Source organism: Falco naumanni, chromosome 1 (assembly GCF_017639655.2).
Source record: "Falco naumanni isolate bFalNau1 chromosome 1, bFalNau1.pat, whole genome shotgun sequence".
NCBI lineage: Eukaryota > Metazoa > Chordata > Aves > Falconiformes > Falconidae > Falco > Falco naumanni.
The window spans coordinates 103907088-103932992 of record NC_054054.1 but is presented as its reverse complement, the minus strand read 5'-3'; the positions used below and the strand labels follow the sequence as shown (position 1 = coordinate 103932992).

The following is a 25905-nucleotide window of genomic DNA, read 5'->3' as shown; positions in this document are numbered from 1 at the left end:
CAATATTAACATGATTTGTTGGTATAAAGGGTCAACGTGATGCCTTAGAAGGGAAGGTGGGGGGCAAGCTGCATTTGGGAGTTTTGTTTGTTGGAGGCTTTACGTTTTCAAAGCTAGTTTCAGCCTAGAATGTCATGTCATCCGTAAGAGAAAGCAGTTGGAAGCACATGCCTGGCTTTTCATTCTCTACTCTGATTTATCATGTCAATTTTTTGAGGGATTTATTGTCTGGTCCTTTTGGAAGATAATTGCGTTCATTCTCAAAAGTGAAAAGTGGTTTAGAATTTCTAAATTTCTATTTTAGAATAGCCTCAATTCTGGCTATTGCACACAGGAGCTGATTCAATGCCAAATTTTGGGTTGTAATTAAGAGTAAGGGAAATACTGGGAATTAAGGTGTCTGGATGCAAGAGGGAATAAATTACTAGATGATGTCCCTGTCTTCTGGGTGCAGTGCATGTTCTGCTAATTTCCTGTAGGTGCGTTCTTCTCACATTCAAGTCTTGTTGCTATTTTTAAATTAAGTCTCACAGACTAATAGCCACTGCTATTTGCCTTCAGTCTAAGGACTTTTTTTTAACTATCATTTCTCCCATAAGACTTGCTTGTAACACTTGTTTTTCCTTGTGTGCATTACGCACCGTGAATACAGTTCTCTTGGAGAGGACAGGAACACCTCCTTAGCTATATCCCAAACTGAAATTTTCTCCTCCTCCTTTCTAGGGCAGGGAATAAACCAGAGAAGCCTGGCTAAAAACCTTCAGTTCTTCTTGTAGATACACTCTTCCAGCATTTATTCTCTCCTCTCTCCATGAGAATGCTCCATGCTGAAAGACAGCCTGCTGCAATTTCGGGTGCGGTGGTTTCACCTCCGGCATCGGGCTGGCCACTTCTCCTTCCCGTAGCTGTAGCAGGGGCCAGGCTGAGCTGTAGGATGGATATTAAGGCTCTGAGCTCACCGATGCTCCAGAGCCTTCCCGTGAAAGCACCCTGCGACCTGTTCATGTGGCTCCCCACGAGTGTCATCCTTCTGTGACCTCTTGTTGCGCTTGGCCTCTGCTGAGGCATCTCTTCACCCACGTTTACCTTCCAGGTCGCTGCAGGGCTGTGAATGTGACATTTCCTTACTCGGTTGTCAAGACTGAAGCCTTGAATGTCAGGTTTTGCTTGTAGTTTGTGTCTGACGCCACCTTTTCCATTAGCAGTAATGTAGCAGTTTAGAAGTTGCTGCACAAGCTCCGACTATTTCTGGAACCGATTTGCGTGCGTGCACAGCAGTAGGATTTTATGTTGCAAGTTCCCTGCAGTCTTTTGGTATAAACTAGTATTTCTGCCTCAACAAAAAAGTCACAGATAAAACCAGAGCTGGACAATTAAATACCCAATGTTTTGAGACTCACCCCTACTGCTGCTACCGCTCTGTTGGATTTATGGAGAGCCAAGTTGTGTGCCAGACAGCAAAGATAAAAATGTGATTGTTTTAGCTACAGACAGTGATTAAATATTACTGAGTTTTAGCAAAAGCTTTTAATAATGAACTGAATACTGTCAGGGGATGTTGCTGCTCCTTGGTGTAAGTGCAAACTTGTGTTCCCTTCCCCATAATTTTGCTTTTTTTGTCTGTCAGAAGGTGCAGGTTGCCTGGGCTCAGAAACCCGGTGGCGTGTGGTTCTTTGGTGTGAGCGCAGCCTCTTTGCAACAGACCTTGCCTGAGCCTGCGGGGCACTGTCACGTCTTGCTCACAGTCACACTCAAAGTGCAGCAAGCTTAGGAGGTTAGAAGAGGAATGAGGCCCATTCCTCAGACACGGGGGTAAAAAAACCCACGTCTGAGTTCTGTTTCTGAAAATCAGATGGGATCTGGTTTTTTGTTCCATGAAAAACGTTTCCCTCTTCCCACCCAACACAGAGAAATGGAGTTTAATACCTTGTTTTGCTGAAAAGTAGGTAAGGGGTGGGGGTAAGAGGGACTTGACAGAAATTGAAGAAGATTGATGGCTCCCTCACCCACTGAGCAGCGCCAGCGCAGCTCTGCCTGCGCTCCAGGAGGCTTGGTCAGTACAGCGAGGTTAGACACCCACAGATGCTGTCACTGAAGCAGCCAGGGAGAAGATGGAAAGGGCTGTGAGAAGAATAATAGATCAGGCCAGAAGAGCAACAGGGAGAGGAGGCAGCCCTGCCAAGCTGCTCACAGCATAAGTTGCCCAAGTGGCTCACAGCATAAGTTCCAGAGTGGCATGCGGAAGGCTGAGGCGTGCAAGGGATATTCGGCTTTTACTGAACACGCTGTTCCATTTTAAACCTCGTGCACATGTTCAGTGGGTGGTTGTTTAGAGAATCGTGTTCCCTTCACTGTTACCGTGTCTCTTTTTCATCTAAGTGACTAATTTTTTTGCCCATCTCTCCTAGATCTCGGACCTGATACGACAAAGCACAAAGGAGTCCCCAGTCTGGGAGTTCCTCAGCTTGGGGTACGCACTCATGCTCTGCCCATTTGTCGTTGTCCTAGGAGGGATGTTTTTCCTGGCCACAGCCCTCTTCTTCCTAAGTGACCGAGCCAAAGCTGAACAACAGTGAGTAACCTGGCAATTGCAAATGGGGAGGTACTGCAGCCTGTTTTCTCTCTTGAACGTTATGCTTGTCCTCTTTCCCTGGCCTTGGTCCTTCCAGGTAAAGGATGTTGCGTTGTGCGTTAAGAACTTGGGCTCAGCAGAGCGCATGAGGCTGCACGAAGCACAGGGGCTTGGGTCATGCTGGCTGAGCATCCTTTACACGCTTCTGCTCTGGTGGAGCTCTGTTGTTGGCCATACGGCCTGGAGGGGAGCACGGGAGTTAAGGTCACAGGCCCCTTTTACCCTTGCGTGAGCATGTCACAGCCCAGGCCATCTGTGGTGAGTGGGACCGGCGGACTGCTAGGTGAAGAGCAAGGGATGCTTTACAGAGCTTGGTGGTCAGCGTTGAGCCCACAGTCCCATCTCAGCCCCCTGTGCCCTGCTCACTGCCCCCAGTGCACAAGAACAGCAGGCAAGAAGGAAGAAAGCCGTGCGTGGGGACATACGTGCTCAAGGGTTGCTGTAATAAAGATAGTCTTTCCCAGTCCCTTATTGCAGCTTGTAAAAAAAAAGCTACTGTTTTTCAGTAAAGAAACCAATTCGGACCACCTCACGGTTGGCAACTACAGTAATTCGGAAGACGCTTCCACATGACATACAAACTTCTGGGGTTAGTCTCTTTCTCATAATTGTCGAAAAATAAGAGTATCTATGTATAATCTCATGCTGAATATGTGGGTAGGTGACTAGGCTGGTGTTGGCTTTAAATTGCCTTTGCCTTTCTCCCAGTGGGAGGATGGGGAGACACGCAGAGGTACAACGCAGACAACAGGCTGTGGCGATTCTGCAGACAGAGCGACGTGTGTGCCTTGCAGTACCTCCAGGAGGAGGGCTCTGTCGCTAGACGTGGCACAACTCGAATGAAAATAAGGTGTTTGGAGGCTGGCATAAGTGCGTGAACAGTTTGGGTGGTACTTTCTGGCTCACGCCATCGTATCAGATGGATGCAAGAGGTTTGGAAGCCGTGGCACAGATGGTGCTGTAGCTGTAAGTGCCGTGTGAGTGCAGTTCCACTTTCCTTTTACTAACACGCGCAAATACCAGAGAAAGGAAAGGTTTCCTGCGTCCTGGTGCCTTTGGATATATGCATTCCTCCTATGATGAGATCTTTAAGCATTGTGTTAAAAACAGGACTTCATTGTGTGTCTTGTGAGGAGGTTAAGTCCTGCACAGTTGAACTTCAGCGTGGCTTTGGAGGTGGGACATGACTGGTGTGTGCCCTGGTTTGTTACCTGCATGTAAGGCCTTTGAATTGCAAAAAGTGCAATCGGAGATTAGATGTTAGGAAGGACTTCCTAAGAGGAGGGGGGCAAAAAAAAAAAAAAAAAGTTAAATGCTACAGCAGATTATTTGGAGACATGGAAGCTGTCCTGTGTTTCTGAAGGCCTCCCTGGCTTGGTCCTGAGGAGGAAGATGGGAGCTGCTCTCTGGCTGCCTTCCAGTCCCATTTCTCTAACTGTGCACATAAGCTGCACATGCAAGTCTAAATAGTGATCCCGTGGGGACATGACCAGGTGAATGGAAGTTTCTAGGTGCTCAGGGTGGCTTTTTTTGCTGCAAGGAGCTGAAAGTTCCGTTTGGTGCCAGGGCAGTGATACATTGCAGCAGATAAAATGCTCCTCGTGTAGCCATAGCATTAGCCTTTCCCCAGGACCCTCCCCTTTTTCCAGGAGAACTTCGGTGTTTGTCTTCACTGTATTCCGAGGGGAGAGTGCTCACTCCACTTATAATTACAGTGGAGATACGTGATATTGCACCATGTGTGTTGCCAGCGTGCCATGACAGCATGTCAGGTGGTGAAGGAGGATTTCACTAATCAGGCACTGATGAATTCCAGGTCATTCCCATCTTTATCAGCATGTCTAACCCCAGCTGGGCCGCTGTGCTGGGCAAGGCACTGTGGCGTGCCACTGGTATCACAGCTCCCGTGCAGTGTTGAAGGAAGAGGCCTTGCTCAGGAGGCACTGCAGGTCACTAACTGGTTGACTCTGCTTGGGTGCCAGCGCTGGTGTGTTCTACAGGTTTGGTTTAGTGCCCCAGAACATCAGCTTTTCATTAGTGTTACTGTGGGAGGGAGACCATATCCCACAGCTCTGCTTTTTCCTGCATAAAAGTGTTTATTTCTGTCTGTTGCCATCTAGTCTGAGCAGATTTGGTTGTACTCGGCTCATGTCCAAAGCATACCAGCTTCCCAGGCAGGCACTGGTCTGCTTTTCGAAGAAACATCTTCAGGCTTCAGTCCTGGTTTTGTTGGTCTTAGCATCCTTCCCTTACCTGGTCTGTCTGATTCACATTTGTTCATGAATTTTATATTGTTCAGCCACGAATCTTTTGTGTTACAAACCGGCTCAGATACAGAAGGAGAACAGTTGTCGTAAATAATGGTTGACAAAATAATTTCTCTCAAATGACTCCTAGTGCCGTATTTCTGGGATATGCCCACTCCCATGTTAAAAATACCCTGGCATCCTACAGTCAGATTCCTGGAGAGCGCAGCTTGATTCGAGTTTGACACGTTACTGAGCAGTAAGACAGTGTCTTTATGCCGTGTGCGTCGACTGCGTCCCGTCTGCCGCTAGCCCTACCAAGACTACGGGTTCAGTGCTCTCCTCGGAAGAAGTTGGAGACGTGTTCTTAACTACGTGCCTGCCTTGAGAGAAGAGACAACAGAGTGTTTTGCTATCAGAAGCTTAAAACTCCATGCTGGATGCCAAATCCAACGTCCAGCTCCCACCTATGTGACTGGCCATCTGCGCTTGGCATTGCACACCTCTGGCAAGGACAGCTTTCTCCCTGGCCAGCCCTCCCGGCCATCCTACCTATTACTTGCTGAGTACAGGAGAATTGCTTTTTCAAGATGCCTTGATTTCCCTCTGCAGTCAGGCGTGCTGCTCAGACGACAGGACTTGGAAATGTGCTTTGCCAAAAGAAATCAATTAACCTGCAGGAATCACAAACGCTGGTGTCACACGCCAGAGATTAAAGCCATTCATCACCAGGAGGGTCAGGGCATGCGGGGCAGATGTCACAGACCTCTCTAATGAACTAATATGGCAGCAAAGAAGTGTAACGCTGCTCTCTGCAGCTCTGCCTGTGGAACTTTACCTTTCCCTGCTTTAATTTCCATGCTTCTGTGAGAAGTAGTTCAGAGGTTTATTGCTAGGATTTTTTCATTTGTTTATTCCTTTGTGTAATGGTCTCTGGGCTTTGGCTTAGAGAGAACTTCTTCTTCCAGGCAGGACAGAGTATCAGGATAGCAACCTCTCTTTCCTGTAAAGCTTCCTCCAGTTTCCACCACACTTCCTTTCAAAAACAGAATTTCCAGGCTTTCAGTGCCTCATGACTTTTTTTATGCTACTTTTATCGTTGGCACAATTCCTGGCATATTTTGTAATTACCTTTTTAGCACAGGAATTCCAGTCAATAAGACTGCCCCTCTTACAAAGAAACTCGTGAGAAAAATTTCTTTATACAGCAGTTCTTTTTCTTTTTAAATCACAATTCTTTTATAACTATTTTCATCCTGCTTCTGAAGTCTGACAGGCTTTTAGTAAATTTAGGAGTAGCAGAGAACATGATACAGTACATCACTGTAATATAATCCAATCACTTTTTTTGGGGTGCGATTTTTATAACACAAATTTAATCCTACCCTTCCAAAGTGGTAAGAAGAGAAAATGGTTAAGAATGGTTTCTGCAAGAGCTCTTATGCACTAGTAATAATAAACACTTCACTTCTTTTTTAAACCACTCAACTACCAATCCTGCTGTGATTTCACTTGACTCTGTTGTTGTTCCTTTCCCATTCCGTACTGCAGCAGAGGGTTAAAGCAGTCGTATTTTATTTCCAGACATGACTGCACTCTGTACTGTGTTTCTCTTACCTGCTTAATGAAAATTTGTGAGACCCAAGCTGTACTTTGAGAGCCTCTGGAAGACGATACGTACACGTACAGTCTTGCCATGGCAGAGCCCTACAGAAAGGGAGCAGGAATCTGATAACCTTACTTTTATTCCCCAGCTCCATCACTGAGCCCCGTGCAGCCTCGGCAGCTATCAGCCAGCCGGCGCGGCTTTCAAAGGTCAGGAGCGCTTCAGGTACCGCACTCGTTGGAAGTAAAAGCTCAGCACTGCTGAGAATTACATCTGTGGCCTGTCTGTGTCCTTTTCCTCGCTCATAATGCAGATAACTTGAAAAAAACAAAGCCTCACCCTAGGGAGCTGCAGAAGAAACGTCTGCATTGGTACTTATTAGAAGCAATGGCTTCACCAGTAATTAGAAAGAATGTGCTCTTCTTATTATGAAAAGGGAAGAAAGAAAAAAAAGTCCTTTCCCCAAGCTGTGACAACAGTTGGGTGCCAGGCCATATAAATCACTGTAATGTAATTAGCGTGTAACATGATTCTTTTCTGGGCAGCCAGCCTGAGTGTGAAGCATCTGGAGCTTTGCTGAGCACTGATGCTCGCGCTCTGCACGGGCACAGACCTGCAGGACCACTGATGCTCTGCAGCAGGCGCAGGGTGACCCCCCAGTGCTGTCTCCAACAGTGGCCACTCCCAGGCGTTGCTGAGGGAAAACCCAAACTCGCCGAGATTTTTCCTGAAAAACTCCACCCTAGAGGATAGCCTACCCTTCAAAGGATTTTTAATTTTAATTTCATTTTTTTTCTTTAATACCTAGTTTTATACCTGGCAGCATGAGATTTTCTTTTTCCCATATCTTTCCAGAGGTGCAGAGAGATGCTCTGGATGGGTATCCCAAGTTTTGTAATTGTTCAGTCCCGCTCTGCGTCCTGCAAGATATATGCTGGGTATTTTTGCTAAAGATACAGCAATGCAGATCAGGCAGCAGGATGCAACTGCAGTGTGTATCCCTGGTGCAGACGTGAACAGGAATAAATAGCTGCACTGATGCAGCTGATCAGAACAGAAGAATTTAACTATTTAACTAGCCAGCACTCAGCACTTCAGAGAGTCCTGCAAGCCTAAAGGGTTCACCCATTTGTTTACATGACAAGAATCAGGTTATTTAAACAGCTCTAGTAGATTTTTCTTCTCTCCTAAAATTAGATTAAAGCAGTTAATAAGAAAAAAATTTTACTCTTCACACCTTTGATCAGGTGTGGAAATTCTCGCTGAGTAGCAGTGCTGATTAACATCTCATCTTAAAAGTGGTGGGTACAAACGCTAGAAAGAAAATACCCATTACAGACTAGAGAGTGCAAGCCACAAAAAGAACAATCCCTAGTCCATGCACCTTTTCTGCTCTTAAACACGGCACATCTGCAAATTACATTACAGGAAAAATGAGAATAATCCATTTTCAGACTCTGTCTTCTGCCTCACATCAGGCTTATTTTTAGCCTTTGCTAGAACTAGATAAAAAATGATCTCCCAGTTCTCCTATTGCAGCAATTTGAAAGTGTCTGACCTTATTTTTGCTTTGCAGATTCTATTATGTGGGGCAGGGGAAGGACTCACGGAGTTGTCAACCTTCTTTTTCTCTGATTTTTCTGTGGCAGCAGTTAGAGACAGAAAGGACCCATCGGATGACCTCATGTTGTTGCCAGCAAAGGATATAGAGTCCCCTCCATTAATAGTGTCACAGGTATAAAGTGGCATGCTAGATGGATACAGAGCATGTTCCGTTCCGGTTGTTTGCATTACTAAAAAGAATATTTATTCTATGAAATATGTTAAGACATATTGCAAGGTGTTCTTTTTTAAAAGAGGCTGGACACCTACTTTAGAGAAGTGTCTCTGTGCTGCACTGAAGCAGAGTTTGGATTTCAGGGCCAGCAAGTGGATTTTAACAACTCCCCTAAAGGGATATTTGAGAAAGAGTTCGCTCACTGCTGATACTCAGCTATTTAGGGGGAGTAATGTGATTGCTTTGTTTGTTTTTTACTTTACAAAAGAACAATAATTAAACAGTTCCTATAGTGATAAAAGCTCACAATGCTTTTTTAGCCCAGATAAGATGTCCTTGGCCTTTGGAGGCATGTGAATTTACAGCACAAAACCCAGATTAGGATGCAGATCTATGGTGATGGAAGAAGAGAGGCAAGGAGTGCGTTTTAAATTATCCAAGAGTGGCATGATAAAGATGCATAGACTGCAGATGGAATAAGGTTAAACTATTAGATGGTTTATATGGAATCAAAGAGTTGAGAATATAAAGGGAAGAAGTGGAGAAAATATAAGTAGTTTTAGTATTGGTGGGGAAAGCCTGCTTGTAGAGCTGGGGGGGGTCTCCCCTGTTTACTAGCTGTTTGTAACTTCATGAATAGAGCTAGCAAATAAAAGAATGTAATGGCTTGGGACTGGCTGAATTTTAAATGCTGGTTTGCTTCTTCAGTTGGGAGCTGCTGCTTTCGTGTAGATGGAAAATTCGGTCCCATATAGAAATAACAGTGCTCTGTTGTTTTAGTCAACCTGAGGATTTCCTGCAGGTTTGGTAGGAAGATGTCAGAAGTCAGTTTGGTCGTTCGCAGATATTTTGAGCTCAGTTGTGGTCCTTACACAAAACGCTCACGGCATTTGAAATATGCCGTTCAAGTTAATTGTTGGCAGCAGGAGCTTTGCTTAAGTACAGTCAAAAGGATTCAGCCAGCTGGTGTTGGCATAGCTCGCGCTAACTGCGATCTCTGGAAGAGGCTGCAGACAGAACTTCGTGGTTCTCCAAACCCATCAATTCCCCACGTACACTGACCTTTTGAGGTTAATCTCCTGTGCCACGGAGAAGGGAAAACAATATTCCTAGACCGTTCCTAGCTGCTTAGGTTCTGTTCTACAGCAAGAACGGAACTTCTCCATGTGCCTGAAGTTACAGGAAGGCACTGCTGACTTGTCCAAGAAGAGCACCAGATCAAGAACTACTTGGAGTCTTAAGTGCTGTCTTGGCTACTGACTCTTCGGTGACCTTCCAGAAGTCAGATGCTGTCCCCAAAATGCTCATCAGCTGTAAAACGGGATTGAAAGCACTTGCCGACAAGGTACAAGGGGCACTGAAATCATATGCTTACAATGGATTCAGTATGTCAATTTGCGCTGTCATCGCAAAGGACAGTTCTTGGCACGGAGGGACTTTTACCATGCAGGAGGATATTTTAAACTCTTGCCAAGACAGTTTCTTTGCTAAAGCTGCCCTGGCGCAGATACGAAATCTGATCAGATCCCACGCAGGTGACTGGAGCACTGAGCAGAAGGCAGCCTTCCAAGCCAGAAACCCTTTTTGACACAAGGAAATAGAAAAAATCATGAAAAAAAATCAGCCCTGCTAGTGTGTTTCCTGAAGCCTGTCACAGCCGCAGAGCATCTTAGGAAGGTACTGACTATTATCAGTAGTAGGTGACCTCTTTGAGTGGAGAAATCTGCAAGGCAGATTTTCAGCAAGCTGGGACTTGTAGGTGTGTTATAGTTATTTACTTCTGATTGAGTCCTTTGCTTGAATGGCATCTTTAAGTGAAACGGGGACAAAATGGTTGGAGTATTACTTTCAGTGCCTCAACAAGGAGTGTCATAAGGGCTTTGGCTTGGTCATTGCTAAAGTTGCTGCCAGACCGCTGCCACGTGCCAGATGGGGCTTGCCCAGACTGTTACAGTGCAGCAAAACAGAAGGATGGTTCCATACCTGGTAGCTTAGAAGTTGGTGGAAAGAGCTGTATCCTGAGGCAGTTATTTTGGAGGGTAGGAAGTATGTTTCTAATCAAGTGGCATCAGGAAGTTCTACGGGATTTTTTGTTTAAAGGTTTAATTAGATCATATTTGCTTTTTATGTCATGCTTTATCCTCTTTCCCATTCAATCATGGCAAAAAAAAAATAATTGGAAGACCCTCCACTTCCCCTTTGCTCCATTATTTCAGTGGACACAAGAGTATGATGTTACCCACCTCTTCCATGGCACTAAAAATCCTGCCACGTGAATTGTGAGCCCATCAATATCTGGCAGAATTATACATCCAGGGATGGACTCAGGCACCAGGGTTTGAGGGCTTCAGAGACCCATGTCTTCATGAACTTCAGGAGTCTACATCAGTGTACCGATGCAGAGCGGTAAGGCAGACCGATCTCTGGAGTTTGTTTCCATCCAGGTCCTCGATACCCTAATGAGGGCTGTTACCCGCTTGCCTTCACATCTGCTCTGTTGCAGCTGCCCAGAAAAATAGAAGGAAAGGTTATTGATTTTTTCTTTATGCCAGTTTTCTCCTCTGTCAAGATCTGCGAAAGAGGAAAAATAGAAGCTGACCTATGTTTCTTCCTCTGGAGGCAAATATGCTCAGCACCTAGATTAAATGAACAGATGGAAAATACTAACATAGCCTGCACAGCTTTACGGGGCTGTACCAAATAGAGAAAAAAAAAAGTGTATTTGCTGTACACGATTATCATATTCCATTTGCTAAACCCACTGACGTGCAGGAAGAAAAGGGGATCTAAGCCAATTCATTTCTTCAGCGCAGCTGGTGGAGCACCTGTCGTCACCAGCATGCAGCTCCCATCGGGCTGTCTCCACCAGAGCTGCAGCTCAGGACCCGCTGCTGCCTCCAGAGGGAAGGGCAGCTCTGTGCCAGGGGCCGGGGGATGCACACAACCCCATCCTGCCTGAGCCTTGAAGTGCTTCAGATTTACACAAGCCCCGGGCTTCCTCCCTGGGTAGAAATGAGTGAGCACAAGCAGGCAGCAGAGCTAATTGAAGTAATGGTTTCTTACTCCAATGCGAGCTACTTCTCTGCCCGATTCTTTGTTATTAGTGTTCCTATTCCTGTTGTAAACTGACCTCAAACAGAAACTGTTTTATTTCATCAAACAGACCCTGTTCTTGGGAGGCTGGATGAACCTGTCACGATGCATCAGGGAGCTCAGTGCGTAGACTATTTTTAGCTGTGCCAGTCCTGTCCCGGTACCACTCACTGGGAGCTTTCTAGGTTGATGTATTATTATTGCTTATGTTTCATGCATCTTCACTTCCAGTCAGTTTTTCAGCTGCAGCATAGTAGGAGCCTTTTAAATCAAAGCACCAAATTTCTGCAGTAAGGCAGTTATTCATGGGCGTCTTTGTCCCAAAGTTACTGAGTTCACTATCAAAATAGCTTCGGTTCAGTTCAAACAGGACGTGCTCTCTGGCAGCAATCCTTGATTTGGCTGGTTTTACACCCTGCTCAGAAGGCAACAGGTTTTGCACGAAGGTTTGATGTTCTGCAGCCAGTTTTTAGGGAGGAGACGGAGGCACCAGCGCACCTAGCAGTTTGTTCAGCATCCCGGGAGAAGTCTGTTGTGGAGCAGGGAAGCAAAGCCAGCCCCTTCCAACTGCAGGTGCAAACGGCAGCTGTGCTTAATTACTGGGGGACAGTAATGGCTAATGTACATTCTGCACCGCTTGATTAAAAACTCTGTATCATGAAAGGCAGAAAAGCTGCACACTGGAACTGGAGCCTCCAGCCTGCTGGTTGTGCTCCTCATAAAGCATCTGGCAAAACAATGAGGCATGGCTGGGACCAGTACGTTACACTCCCGTGCGTGTAGGGAGCCAGGCTGAGAGAGGACACTGCAAATAGGTAAGGCAGCTTCTGCGGTGAGCACAATAATAGGAGGAAGCAGAATAGCCATGGACGACTTTGATTTGTTTCAGGGGCAGAAATCTTCGTGTGAGCTCAGTGCCGCACGTGTGACCCTGTGTGTTACTCGATAAAACCTGGTGCTTTTCATGGAGTTTGACCGATTCAAAGTCCTCAGGGTGACAAAATCCCAGTGAAATGCAGCTGTAAGTCCCCAGGTGGTGAAATACCGGTGAGACAAAGCGGGAGGGTCTGTGCAGAGCACGAATGAGGTGTGCCAAGGTACGAGGGATGCTTGGATGTGTCGCTAAGGTGTTCCCTGTCCTGTGTTACCGCTTTGTATTGCTGGCAGGACAGCTGCAGTAAGCACTCCATCCCCTCAAAGCTGACTCTGTTGATGAGGGTGTTGACAGTATGCAGCCAGAGATGGAAAATATGAGCGGGATGGTCTGTAAACTTGTGTCCATTTCCCTCCTTTGTCTACTAAATTGTGAATTGTTTTGGCACTCGGCTTCAGCAAGGATTTCTTTAAAGCGATTGATCCCTGCAGTAACGCGGTGGTGGATGAAGTGAGGCCAGTATGTGGAACATACACTTTCCTGACGTTTCGCCCTCTCTGAACCATGGCTGGTGAACGAGGAGGTGGCTACTGTGCAGAGACAGCCTGTGCCGTAGTCCCCTCTGTCCTCCTCTGCCTTGCTGATCTCCTTCCTCCCTCCAGCTGCAACTACACGTGTCCTCTTGCGTCAGGGAGGCCACTGTGACAGTGTTACTTCTACCCGAAGATTTTAACTTACCTGATGGACCGGTGGTCGGGTGCATTTGGAGATCAAGAAACCCAGTGTGGAAGGCTGCCCCAGCTCTCCCACGCCCTATTTTGTTGGTTATCTGCAGGAACAGCGACAGCAGCAGCATGAGCTGACCTTGAGTGCAAGCGGCTTCCTGTGTTTATTTATCAGTCCATAAAATTCACTCTTACATTTAAAGTCATACAGGTGTGGAGCTGCAGATGATGATCCATAGCCTCTGTTCTTGCACGGGTTCAGACAGCAACATTAGGTCTGAATGCTGCTGATGCATTTCAGCAACAGGATTTGCAGAACGCCACACCTGGCTGGGCTGCAAGTCATCACTGGTAACGCAGGTGGAGTGTGTCATTGGCTCTAATCCTTCCATGCCAAGAAAACCCACCCCTTTAACTAGCTGTATTTGAAAAAGAAATTTGTTTTTTGTAGATGTAGGGCCATAAAGTCTCATTACCTTTCAGGGATGTCTGTCCATGTAAACATTGCATCACCCAAGTTTTCTCATTTTGGTGTGTTCGCAAAGCCTTTTGGAGAGGTTTTACCCCCCCCCAGCCCCCAGCAACATCTGAGGAGGTTCAGAAGGCTGGTACCCCTTCCTAAAGCGCTGCTTCAAGCAGCAAGTTGTAGCATGTTGCACGGTGCTTCAGAAACACAGAATTCTCTCCAGTGAAATAAAAGGAAGAAGGATCCTTGATCACAGGCAAGAGCTGTTGCTGAGGCCGGTGATCTAGCTGCCCCTGTAGCCCCAATACTCATCTGCTGAACGAGCTCCTGCTAGTCAAAAAACGAGTTATTTGCAGGCTAGAAGGAACCCACCAAAGCATTTTATTGTTGGTTGTGAAAGTTAAGTGATGTTAAGTACAGCAGGCTATAAAAATTAGGATGTTATTTCCTAATATGCTTCTTGGTTACAAAAGCCAGAGCCTGACTTGCTTAGATAGCAAGAACGCAGGGCTTTCGGAAAGCTGTAGGATACTGAAATATGTGTGTTGTTCAAGTTCTGTATGAAACTTAACATTAAATGGTGTTGGCAGCATTCACAAAAGCTTTATGTAAGCACAGCCTTTCTCTTGGAGTCTTGCACATGATGGTGCTGCACGTACCGAAGTGTGTGCTCCTTCTTGCTGTCCTGTTACTTGCTGGAGTTTGAGCTCATGAACAGAGCTGACACATTCATGGAGCTCAAACGTTTAGTAGCCTATATGTTACGGCAAGTCGGTGGGACGTATATCCCGCCACTGCTTCTCACAGCTTCACCTGAAATTGCTGGAGCAGATGGAGCTGCAGGTGAGGAGGGAGATCTGGGTTTTATTCTTGCTGGCACAGGGTGGAGCAGAGCATTCCTGGATTGGATGTGGGCAGCAAAAAACTCTTTTTTTCAGTGGCCACACAGGGCTCAGACTGTGCCAGGAACTGCACAGCAGCGCTGGCTGTCCTACAGGTTGTAACCTCCACGATCTGTTGGCTTGGTGGCCAGCTGGACTGAAGGGGACACAGTATTTGGAGAACATCTCTGCACAGTTCCTGAGATAAGTAGAGTATAGCTGACCTGTAAAAAATCCTGGCCACTCACCTGTTGTCTTAATTTCGTCGTCTTTTTCTTATGCAGTACTCTAACTGGCGGAGGTGCTGTGAGATTAGATCCATTTTACATAGTATAAATATTTAACAGCTCTAGAGCATGTAGTTAATATTAAACAGACAGTCTTATAAATACTTTAGAATTATAGATCCTGTCACACTACATGGAATCGGTTTGATAGGATCTAGGAGAAATATTTAGGTTTGACAGGAGAGGAAATGATGGGGTTAGAAGGAGTCAGCCACATTTTTAACTGCTGGAGGAGCCCGTAAAAAACAACAAAAAAAAGTTGTACGGCTTCTGTTCTTGAAAGGCAATTTGGGTAAGTTTCCTCCCCCTCAGGAAACAAGAGACTGGTTCCCACCCTGCTCTCTTCAAGGAAAGAAAACATTCACAATCTTGAAAAAACACTGCAAAGAAAATAGAACAATTTAGGATCCAGTGTTTACCCAGCAGATACCACCAAATCGGAAGCGACAATCTATTCAGTGTGGGATTATCGTTACTAGAGAGGCGAGTGGGACCGAAACAGGGATTTAGATGCTCTTGAGCCTTGTGAGCTTAAGTCCATGTACTACATTTTAACCACCTAAGAGAATCTAAAATTTATTATTAGTGGTTTTGCTTGGAAAAAAAACCATGATAAAAAATTCACAGCTGACCTGCTGCCACCTGTAAGCTGAGCCCCCTGCAACCAGGCTGTGCCTACGTCAGCGCCCGCCGTCTCCGACAGATTCAGGGAGAAGCTGCAGGGAGTTTGCACCGTCCCAAACCCGGGGGGGGGGCTGTTTCAGCCCCCTCCTCTGCCCGCCCACTGGCTTCCTCTGTGAGCCCTGAAAGCCACTTCTCGCCCCAGCAGCTTCTCAAGGCACGTGGGTCTAATGTCCTGTGAAATCTTGTAAATGCATTTCAGGATTAGCCCCTCCGGGCCTCCGTTCCCATCTGCAAAACAGAGATAAAGCCAAGTGGGGAGAAACGTGTTAAAATGCAAAGACCGAGTAAGTCTCATGACTGGGGGGGATGACAACATACGTACTGATGTGGGAGGTACCTGTTACCGTGGAGGGGGCTGAACTCTGAGTGACACAGGAGGGACAGTTGTGTGTGTATTCCCAGTTCATCCGTCAGCAGTGTAGGTGGCCTCCCTGTGCTAAAGAGAAACTAACGGCAAAACGAACTTTTTTTCGTGTAAATGTGTATGTAAAAATGTGGCATGAGTTACATGCTAAGGGACTTGACTTTCAAACGTTACGGCACATTCGAACATCTGGAGGTCTGGTATCCTGTGATGGTTTCCTAACCTATCAGTTTGCTTCCTACCGAGGTTGCCTGTGGTGGTACAGGGCGCTGTGTTTTCTCTCCCCGCTGGATTCTGACTGTTAAAGCACACCGCCACGTCCGACACAATGTCATGGCCGAAGCAGTGGGGTTACCGAGAATGACAGTTCTACAAAGAAACTTTCTAGCAGCTCCTGCATCAAAAATATTTGTTTATAGCCTGAAAAGGTCCAGAGGCTTCTGTGCATCTCAGAGACAAATCTCCTGCGAGGCTGGTGTGAGGTTAAGAGCTGTAGGTTGAACTGGGCCGCTTTCTGATGCAGAGATTTCTCGCAAGGTGTCCCCTAGCCACTGGTGAATTTTTATCCTGGAACACATTGAATCCAGCATCATACCTTTTCAGCAAAAAAGTGTGTCCCGCGTGGGGTATGAGGTCTGGGGAAAAGCCACAGGTGACTTTTAATGAAGCAACATTTTCCAAAGGAAAATGATGTTTCACTGAGAAGTTCTTACCTGGTGGGACCTCAGGCCGTGATGGTTTCTGTCCTCTCCCCTGTAAACCTGCCCAAGTTTTTCGCTGAATCGGAAAGTAGCTGTTCTTTTGCATGTGATGGCAACCCGTGCCATCTTTTGAGGTATAAAAGGCTACTGTTTATTTGTTATTTGAAGTTAGTAAAGCCGAAAGACTCCTCCTTTGTGACTCAGATTTATCCTCTTGTTGGCCAAGTGCATTTGGGTGAAAGCAGCTCAGCATGGCAGTGTCAGGCCAGGTCCCTGGGTGAGGGGTGGGGGTGGGGTTTCCAGCGTATTGCAAGGACCTAGGAGCTCCCAGTGAGGTCAATGAGCATCCAAGATAGAAAATAAGTCCCCAAGGTCTTACTTGTCCTTCTTATGGCCCAGACAGGGGCCTGGCTGTGCTTAGCGCCGTCTCAGGAGTGTGTCCCTGTCCCCAAGCCACCACAGCCCAGGAAGGCACAGCGGTGTCGGGGAGAGGCGAGGTGACCTGCTGCGGCCCACGAGGAGGGCTGAACGCGCAGGGCATGTAGCGCCCTGAGGAGGAGCAGGTCTAAGGCACGAACTTTGTAAAACCTGTTGCTGCCTTTTGCCCGGGTACCCCGCCGAGCAAACTGGTGCTGTTCCCCTCGGCGGCCGGAGGTGCAGGGCAGCACCTTGCCGAGACCAGCTCCTGCCTGGTGCCACTGCAGTCTCCATCCATCCCTCGGGAGCAGCTGTCTGCAACAGCAGCAGGTCTTCAGGAGCTGAGAACTGAAAGACAGCTCCTTTTTACTTAATTTAATTTTTATCAGTGGTGACTGTTTACATTTATGCTGTCAGACTGAAGGACACCATTCAACAGCCACTGTATAAACAACCTCGTTACTGGCTTCGGGAAACAATTGCTGTGCCTGGATGCATTTGGGACCTTCCCAAATCCTTGTCAATTAGTGTCAGCAACGTTACTTGGCATGTTCCAGCTATCATTGTCAGAATCGCTATCAGGCACCGCTGTGTGAAAGGGTTTCAGCTTTACGCTCCTGTGCAGGACAGTTATTACTGTCCTAGCTCTTTAGAAATTGTTAAGCGACAGGAACCTGGATTTAATAGGCTGCTATGTTTTTAGGAGCCTGTTTCTTTGCTAATTGCAGCTTTCACATGTCACTTTTGTTTTTCCTTCACCAGGGTCAGTCAACTCGTGATGCCACCAGCCTCTGTGAAAGTCTGAGATGGTAAGTGACCCACACAGCAACTGGTTTTAAGCTACCCACGTGCTCCAGAACCCCTGTCAACCGATTTCTTTCCTTATAAATTGGAAAGTTAGCCTCAGACAGCCATGGCTCACACCTCTGCTACCCTTAACCCAAATCGGAATCAGAACAGGGAAACCAGGGGTCAGCTCAAGTGTCCTTTGTTGTAGCAAGTTGCTTCCAGAAACCTGGTGCTCCCTTCTTGGAGCAGATAAGACCATTCTGCTCCAGTCGACTTGACCAGCAGCAGGTGTGGTTGTCTGAGACCAGAAATTAGAACGTATCTGGCGTTCATAAAACCTCCTGCTGCATTGCTCCTGGTCCAATGTCGGCTCGCTATCAAATGACCGTTCCTAGCATATTCTGACTTTTCTGCAGAAAAATATTTTCTGGCAGCGCGTGAACTTGCACACTGTTGCTAGGACTGTCCCCCGCTGTGACCCTGGATCCAGGGTGACAGAGCTGAGACCTCGGCAGTGAGCCAGAGGGAGAGTCCCCCTCCTGCTGCCCTTTCTTCTCCCTTGTGTTCGTGCTATCCTTATCACTCACCAACAGTCACAGCGCCGCCGCTCAGAGCTGCTACAATTGATAAACACTTCCCAGCATTTTACCGTAGCCAAAATTAATTAAAGCAAGTTTTTGAAGAGGAGATTTCTTTCCCATAAATTAAATGCATTGAAGGCCTAATCATAAAATCAGAATTCAATAACACACTTAAGAACGGCCTTTTGGGGGGAAGGACTTAATGCAATCTCTAGTACAGCAGATGTGTTATTTCCACAGAGGGGAGTGTATTCTGCTGTAAACTAAGGCTAGGATAGGCCTGCCTGTACCTTGTAGTCTCTGGGCTGGACGTGTACTCACACATTATTTATCAGTAGCTTTTAGATAAAGGGTGGGTTTTAAAAAACAAACAAAAAAAAGCCTCAAAAGATCTGGGAGGAACTATTTGGTGGTGTTGCTGATGCTGAGACTCGCCTTATAAAAGACTGGGTCTTATAAAAGACACTTGGGTCCTGTCCACACCCAGGTTTTTCGTTGTACTTTCTTCTCTTTTGGTCCAGTTGTACACAGGTTGAGGGAAACCCAACCATCATCGCAGGGAATTGATCTGTAGCTCAGCAGACAGGGATTTTTAAGGTCAGGGGCAATTTCCTGCGTAAGGTGGAGCGCAGACCCTCCCACAGAAATCCTGTGGTGAGAGAACTGGTTGTTAGCCTCTCCACTTCATCTAGGCAAGCTGCTGGCCGCTTGGATGTGCCACAGCGTACACAAGGGGTACCTCGCCGGTCAATAGATGTGCTGAGACCGCTCTTTAAAGCAAGGGGGTCCCGCCACGTGCTGGGGGAAAGCCAGTGTCCGCTCTGCCTCAGCAGCAGCGAGGCTGCCAGCTGGGCTCTCCAAAAGACAGCAGTTTTGAAAATGACAATTTAAGGCAAGAGGAGGGCCCTGGGTTTTTTTAGTTAATTGATGGGGTTAAAAACAGTCCAGCAAAAATTAACCATTACCTGCTGAGCTGTTTCAGATCACATCACCAAAAGCTGTATCTACACAACTAACATAGACAAGACGTGGGTGATGCCCTTGAATACTACAGACAAGAGTCTGAACCTGCTGCTGGTTCAGTCCTCGAGCAGGCTGTGCCTGGATCTCGGTGCATTCCTATTTCCCATCCCAAAAGACTACAGTCCATCCCAAAGTGTTTTCTCCACGCTGGTCACGCTTTGCTAGCCACCAGCTTCCATGGAGGCAAGGGCTCTCTTCGCTGGCCTCTGCCACAAAGCTGGGGCGCGTGAGTTCACGATTACCGATCCATTGCCGTGACTACCCCATTAACCACCACCTTCTCCTCCCTTGTTCGCAGCTGCCAGTGAAGGAAACAAGTGAACTCCTGCTCCCACCACCATCACAACAATCTCAAGCTCAAAGCCCTTCTGTACTGGAAACCGGTGGATCCTTCAGCTCCACAGCACCCTGGCAGGGTTATCCAGCACCAAATCAATCGCACCGCTCCAGCCTGCGGGGCCAGGCACTCGGAGGTGAGCAGGGCAGCCTGGAACACAAGAACTTTATAAGCATAAGGACGTTCACAGGTTCCTCTGACCATTGGAAGCAACTGTCCACTGGACCCAAAATGTGCCACCCAAGTGAGTGACTGTAGATTCTGTATATGGTTTTAGTTGTAGCCAACAAAGTCCGCATTGTTTATAGGGCAACTTATGTCCTATTGAATGCTGCTGTTCTGTCAGCACTCCCAGAGACTGCACTAGTTGGGGACCTATCCTGTACATCACCTTTTCTTTAACACTGAAGGCTTAATTCAGATTATTATTTTTTATTTAAATATGTCATAAGATGCTTTATCTCTGCCGAAGACATTAGATGACAGATATATATATATATATATATTTAGATAAACAGTTTTTATTTAAACATTTAAAATCTGGAGCTGCCTGTGCAACCATACCAGACATGAGTAATGTCTACAGCTCTCCTCATCTCGGTGCCCTGGGATCAGGCCCTGCAAGGGCACCATAGGAAGACTGCCAGAGGGTGACTTACCCGTCACCTGAGGCTGAGCAATGGGACAGAGGAGAGAGTTTCGCTGCACTGGGTATGCTGGTGGTTGTTACAGAAAGGCCCAGAAGAACTTTGGGCAGAAATACCTAGGGGCTCTAGAGTCTGCTTGATAGGCTAAATTCAGCCTTGCCTAGGAGGTTCACAGGTTTTTAAAATACCAAAATCCAGCTGGCTGAGTTGCTTTACCTAGGGCCTGGTAGTGCAATACTGCTGTGCCAGTGACATCGTGCTTTGTTTACATGCATATCGCATCACGTGTATCGTCAATGCTAATTCTCCCTGTCAGTATTCTCAAAGCAGGTGGCTGATACTCTACCGTAGCGGTTTCCTTTGGAGCGATGTTTAGGTTAATGCATGCCCAACCCCCTGCACAGTCCCGGGGCTGCTCTTACCAGGGTGTCGCGTTTACCTTTATGAAGATGCATCTGAGATCTTTAATATACAAGGCCAGCGTCTGACCTGTGTTGGTCTCAAACGCAGAAGCACGTGTCTGCAAAGCAGTCAGGGCGCCGTTTCGCTGAGTCTTGCTTCCTGCGCTTTGCCTCCACACGCCGGATTTATGCTAGGTCAGGTTGATGGTGCAACAGCGTGGGAAAGGCAGGTCCTGGAGAAGGAGTCAGGCTTCCAGAGAAAGAGCGTTGGTTCCGTGAACTCCTCACTCCCCTTTTTTCTGTTTAGGCGTCTCCCGCAAGTTTAGATCCCCCCCCTCCAGCTTAGCACACATCTCGAGCGGGTGAATGCCCCTCACCCTTGTGCTCATGTTTAACAAGTGGCTGCAGTTGGGCTGCAAATAGGACTAAATCAGCAAAGGAAAAGCCAGACGGGGACTGGATGTGAGTTAAGTCTGGAAACTGGCTGTCCCGACCGCGGTGTAAGTTTGCTCAGACACGGGAAGGTACCGTTAGCAAATCTGGGGTTTCTCTGCCGTTCACTTCCAGGATGTGCTAGGACCTAGAGAACAGCATTGTAGTATAGATGCTCAGTAACTCCAGGTACCAGCAAACCGGTTACTACTCACTGCACAGCCAGTCTCTGCCCAGGTAGATGGGTTCTGAGGGTGACTCCTGTAACAACGTGAGCCTTTCCTCCTCGTCAGACTCCACAGGACTCTTCTGCAAAGGTTGCTCTGTCACCCAGAATCCCTTAACAATAGCTTTAAGATTTGGCTAAACAACCAGAGCCAGAAATTTTCCTCGAGTGCCTGGGCATCCTCTGGAGAACAGCAAGTGGGTGCTAGAAATAATAAAGCAAAGCAAATCCAAAACAATGCTTCATTTCCCACCTCGTGCCACTATTTACATTTGTAGGGGAAATACCGCCTCTGTAGTCTAGGAGCCAAACACTTGGCTTTAAAGGCACATGAATTTCTGATTCCCATTAAGAAATTCCTTGTTATGTTAAGCTGTTTAAAAAGAAACAAAAAGCAACCTAACAATCAGTCATTTCATCTTGGAGACCAAAGAAGATTAGCCACGCTTCCTAAATTCCTTTTCCGATAGGCTCTCTCAGTTGTAGCATTTACCGTTAACAACATGAAGCATTCCTGCTGAAGTCCGGAGATTAGGAATTGTCCTTAAACTTAATTCTCAGGAGTCAAAAATGAAAAGGGAACTGCAGTGTTTTGTGATTTCACTAGCTCTGCTCGTTCGTGACAAGCCCCAACCCCGGTTAGAGAAGCACAGCGCTGCTGCGGGAGGCCAGCTTTACCTCCTGTGCGTGTGAAGGAGGTTGCGGTGGCTTTTTTCAACAAGGAAAGAGGGAAGGGAGCAAGCAAGGGAGTTAGAAGCGAGTCCTACCTGCAGCAGTTCCACGCCAAGGGATCCCTGAGTCCCTGCTCCCACATGTTCCCGGCTAAGAGAAGGAAGCCAAAGCAGCAGCTATGACAGCTCAGAGATGAACAGAATGGAAACTCAGCCTTTCCACCTCCTGCGGACGCTGCTGCTCCTTTACACGTTGATGACCCATAGTCAAATGGCCAGAAGCCAAAAGGCTGCATTTCTTGTTGAGTGTTTCTTGGTTTAGCTGTGAGGAATTGTGCAGTTAGTGCTCTATAAAGGTATTTCATCTATTAGAGGGAAGCCAGCTCACTTAGATCGAGGGTCCATAGATTAAGGCAATAAGAGATCCATCCAGTCTGGACATGAAACGTACGTATTACCAAACAAACTGGATCTATGTTGCCATGTAAACCCCTTCCCCGGACTTGAAGGCACTGTTCCCTGTCCCAGGACATCGCGCCATTTCTGCCGGTGATGACGTGGGGAAAGCCACCGCCTAACCTCAGTTTCTGTATGTGCCAAGCTGAGATACTCGCTGTATAAACGAGCGACGTCATGTTTCTGTACTCTAGTAGAGGCCAGAACTTCTGTATTGTTAAAACAAGACTTACAGTGTTGTGTTACACTGGTGCTGAGCTCCGGGCTTAGCCAGCAATACTGTGTGGGTTTCCCCTGTGATTCCATTTTGCGTGGGTATGGATGTCCCAGCCCTGGAAGCTGTTCGCTGTTGACCTTGTGGAGCAGTTTAGGAGCAGTGGAACAATGTTTGCTACACACACGGGAAGTATTTCTGGAATGAGAATGGAAATCTAGACTGAATGCACATTACTTGTATCCAAGCTGGTAAGAACCCTCGTTAAAACTAGTATTTCTGGTTTTATAAAGAAAGGCTTTTAATAGGAAAAGAGAATTAGTTTCTGATGAGGTAGCTCTGTATTTTAGTATCCATCACATCAAATGAAGAAAGATTTCAGCCTGTTACTTAAATAAGTAGTTGTTCAAGACATCAACATCGTGTCTGTGGTTCTAAACTTCACCACAAAATTAAAGAGGCCCAATAAGGACAGAAATACCTGTAAAGCCACCGATCTCTTGCACGCAAAATCACTTCATGTGAATGTCTGAAAATCAGAGTACACAAACAGGAGCCCTTGAATGCATTTGAGAACATATGGGACAATACTACCAAAAAGGCGGCGAGCACTACGCACACCCCCACCCCAGCACAGGCACGTCTCCTCAGGACAGGCTGCCAAGCGAGGGGAAAGGTCTCCAGGTTATCGGCTGGTGCTGCTGTGTCTTGCCCCCACTCCCTGGTACCTGCTGCCTCCCCCTGTTCCTTTGGGCTGCGACTGGTCCTTCCCCAGTGCCCTGCCCCGGTTCCCCACCTCTGCCCGAGGGCCGAAGGTCTCCCATGGCCGAGGGCCTCCCATGGTTTGCTGCAAGGCGCAGGCTCCGTCCCCTCTCCCCGCACTTTGCTGCATTCATCAGGGTCCGTGCAGGGTGTCCGGAGCGCGCCAGGGAGGGTCCAGGACGCCCTCAGTTAGTCATGAGGGCTCTCTTCCACTCCACTCCATAAACAGTCTGGTTTTTTAAAGCCACCGTGAACTCCCTCCACACATAAACTGCATTTCCACCCATGCAGCCACTACAGAAGCAATTAGGTGACTTGTACACAGCGAGGGAAACAGGTAATGGGAACTGCACAGAGAGGCAAGACGGTGACCCAAAGGCAGCAAACTGCCAGCCCAAGTAACTACAACACCTCCTGCTGCCGCCGCTCGCGGAGTGACCCCAAGAGCCTCTCCCCCTTCACAGAGTAGCTAAGAGTCACCTCAGGGTGACTGAACCCTGTAAATGAATGGCTGTACTCTGGAAAGCAGAATTCCTCTGTGCACCCTCTGTCCTAATTGTCTGTTTTCTTTTCCATTTGCTTTATTGTTTGATAAACCAGCACTTACAATCACTTTTACTGTGTGATGTACGGGAGTATTAGTATATTTTCTTGTTATACAAGGGAGGAGTATAAAATAGTTTTCTGATTTCTTTCAGAAGCAAATGACTATTTTATTTTTTAAGAGCAATTGATTGTGAATCTCAGAGTATAAAAAAAAAAGATAAATAAGCCAAATATATACCTTTATGTAAATTAAGAAATAAAAGTATTTAAAACATACCTCCTGGCTCCCTTTCTTGTGTCACACCCCGTGCTCTGCTTGCACGCTCCTGGGGCTGCTGGCTGCAGGGCTGGTCCCTGGGACAAGGCTGCCTGAGCTCCACCAGCCACACAGCTCCTACCGGGAGCACTTTGATGTAGAGAGCGATGAACCCACCTGGACACCAGCCTGCCTGCAGCTTGTTCAAAAAGTACCACCTCGAGCAGGGAAGGGCAGAGGGGTGGTGGGTGACAGCCTCCTTTTCCCCCTGGAGTTGGCTGCCTGGATCCAGGCCAGGATCAGAGCAGGGAGGAAGGAACTGGTGGCGGGCACAGAGGCAGGGTCCTGCTCCATCGCCTTCCAGGCCCCTCACTGCACAGCAGCAACGCCTGTCAGAGCTACACGACCTGGCTGATCTGACTGATGGAAACGGCTAACGCAGTGGTAGCGGCGGGCTGGGCGCGCAGGAAGCATGCCAGGAAATTCATCCCCAAGTGGCAGCCATGGCAGGCACCAAGGATCCTGCACCAGCTGCGCCTGCCGGCTCTCGTGGCCAGAAGGAGCGAAGGGGCTGTTCCTGCTGCTCCAGCAGCACTGCGGCCCACCTGCTCTCCTGCCTTGGGCTGCGGTGGCAGCACAGACAAGGTCTGAGTCGCCCCTTGCCAGCTGTGGAAGAGCCCTCTCCTGCAGCGCCCTGCAGCGTCTGCCGTCAGTGTTCTTTTCCTTCAGCGCCGCAAAAGTGTCCCAGCCAGGACACCCCTGCCAGCAAAGCATTTGTCACTTAAACAATAAACCCTGATCGATTCTAGTAGTGCATCTCAGGGCTTTCAGCTTAAGTGTACTGTGTAAATGACTCAATTAGGCATAATTTTGAAAATTCTGATGTTCCAGCAGCTAAGCTTTGAAGCTCAGCAGCTTTAGCTTCCATCAACCAACAACTGCTAATGTGACTGTACTGTTCACTGTTTAAAAAAAATAAATAATCATGGACATACACATGCATGTGTGCGCACACACACTCCTCTCGCTCTTCCAGCCTCCCCCCGCAGCCATCCCTTTCTGTAACCCCCACACACACACACACACGCTGCTTCTGCAGAGCTGTCCCCGAGGCCCTCTGCACGGGCTTGCACAGGGTGACTACACTGACCACCTCCAGCACGTGCTGACAGCCGAGCTGCGCGTCACCTTGGGAAGCCCGAGCTGGCTTGTCCAAGCCGATGCCATTTATGCCCTGGGTGTCCTGGCCCGACTGCTGGTGCCTTCACCACGGCTGTACAAAGAGGTCCCGAGTCCCGCTCCAGATCAGCTCCCAACATGCTGTAACCATCTCCTAGTGTCCCTGGCAAAATCTCTGTACAACACATAGTATATTACATCAAAACTAAAACACTGAAGCGTTAGCATTTGAAGGAAGCTTAAAAGGACACGACGTTTATCTCGCTAGAAGTCGGGTCAGCCATCTCTGTGGCTAGATGCGATGACCAACAGATGCAAGCCAGGAGGAAATCCCTGCAGCCAGGCTTCCCGCTGCCGAGAAGGGCCAGAAAGCGAACCCGTTTGCTGGGTGCCGGGGCAGAGGTTCCATGTGGCCGGCCAGCCGGGACACCCAGCAGAGCACAGCCAGGCTGTTGGGAGAGCCACTGCCCCAATCCAAACCAGCACCGAGCGACTGGGAGAGTCCTGCCACCCCCAGAGCACGTGCTGCCTCCTCTAGTCTCACGGCACAAAGCAGAATGCTACAATCTGCGTTAACACCCCAGGTTGAGGGCTTCTGATTCTATGGAATTACTCCTTTAAGAGACAGCAGG

The 25905-nt window shown here is 47.6% G+C and overlaps 1 protein-coding gene across 4 annotated transcripts in view; it reads left to right on the top strand.

The window, feature by feature from the left end:
• The window catches only part of SPNS2 (sphingolipid transporter 2), a 141266-nt gene extending 117204 nt beyond the window's left edge, over positions 1 to 24062 (top strand). Inside the window, exons 11-13 of one of the 4 annotated variants that reach the window (XM_040613699.1) lie at positions 2409 to 2572; positions 17516 to 17562; positions 19445 to 24062. In XM_040613699.1, the coding sequence (XP_040469633.1) occupies positions 2409 to 2572; positions 17516 to 17558 (207 nt within the window). In that variant the 3' untranslated portion in view covers positions 17559 to 17562; positions 19445 to 24062. Of the gene's footprint in view, positions 1 to 2408; positions 2573 to 3138; positions 4836 to 6632; positions 7251 to 17515; positions 17563 to 19444 lie in introns of those variants that run through there. The other 3 variants (XM_040613680.1, XM_040613673.1, XM_040613689.1) reach the window with 3 other exon arrangements.
• The last annotated feature ends 1843 nt before the right edge of the window (positions 24063 to 25905 follow it).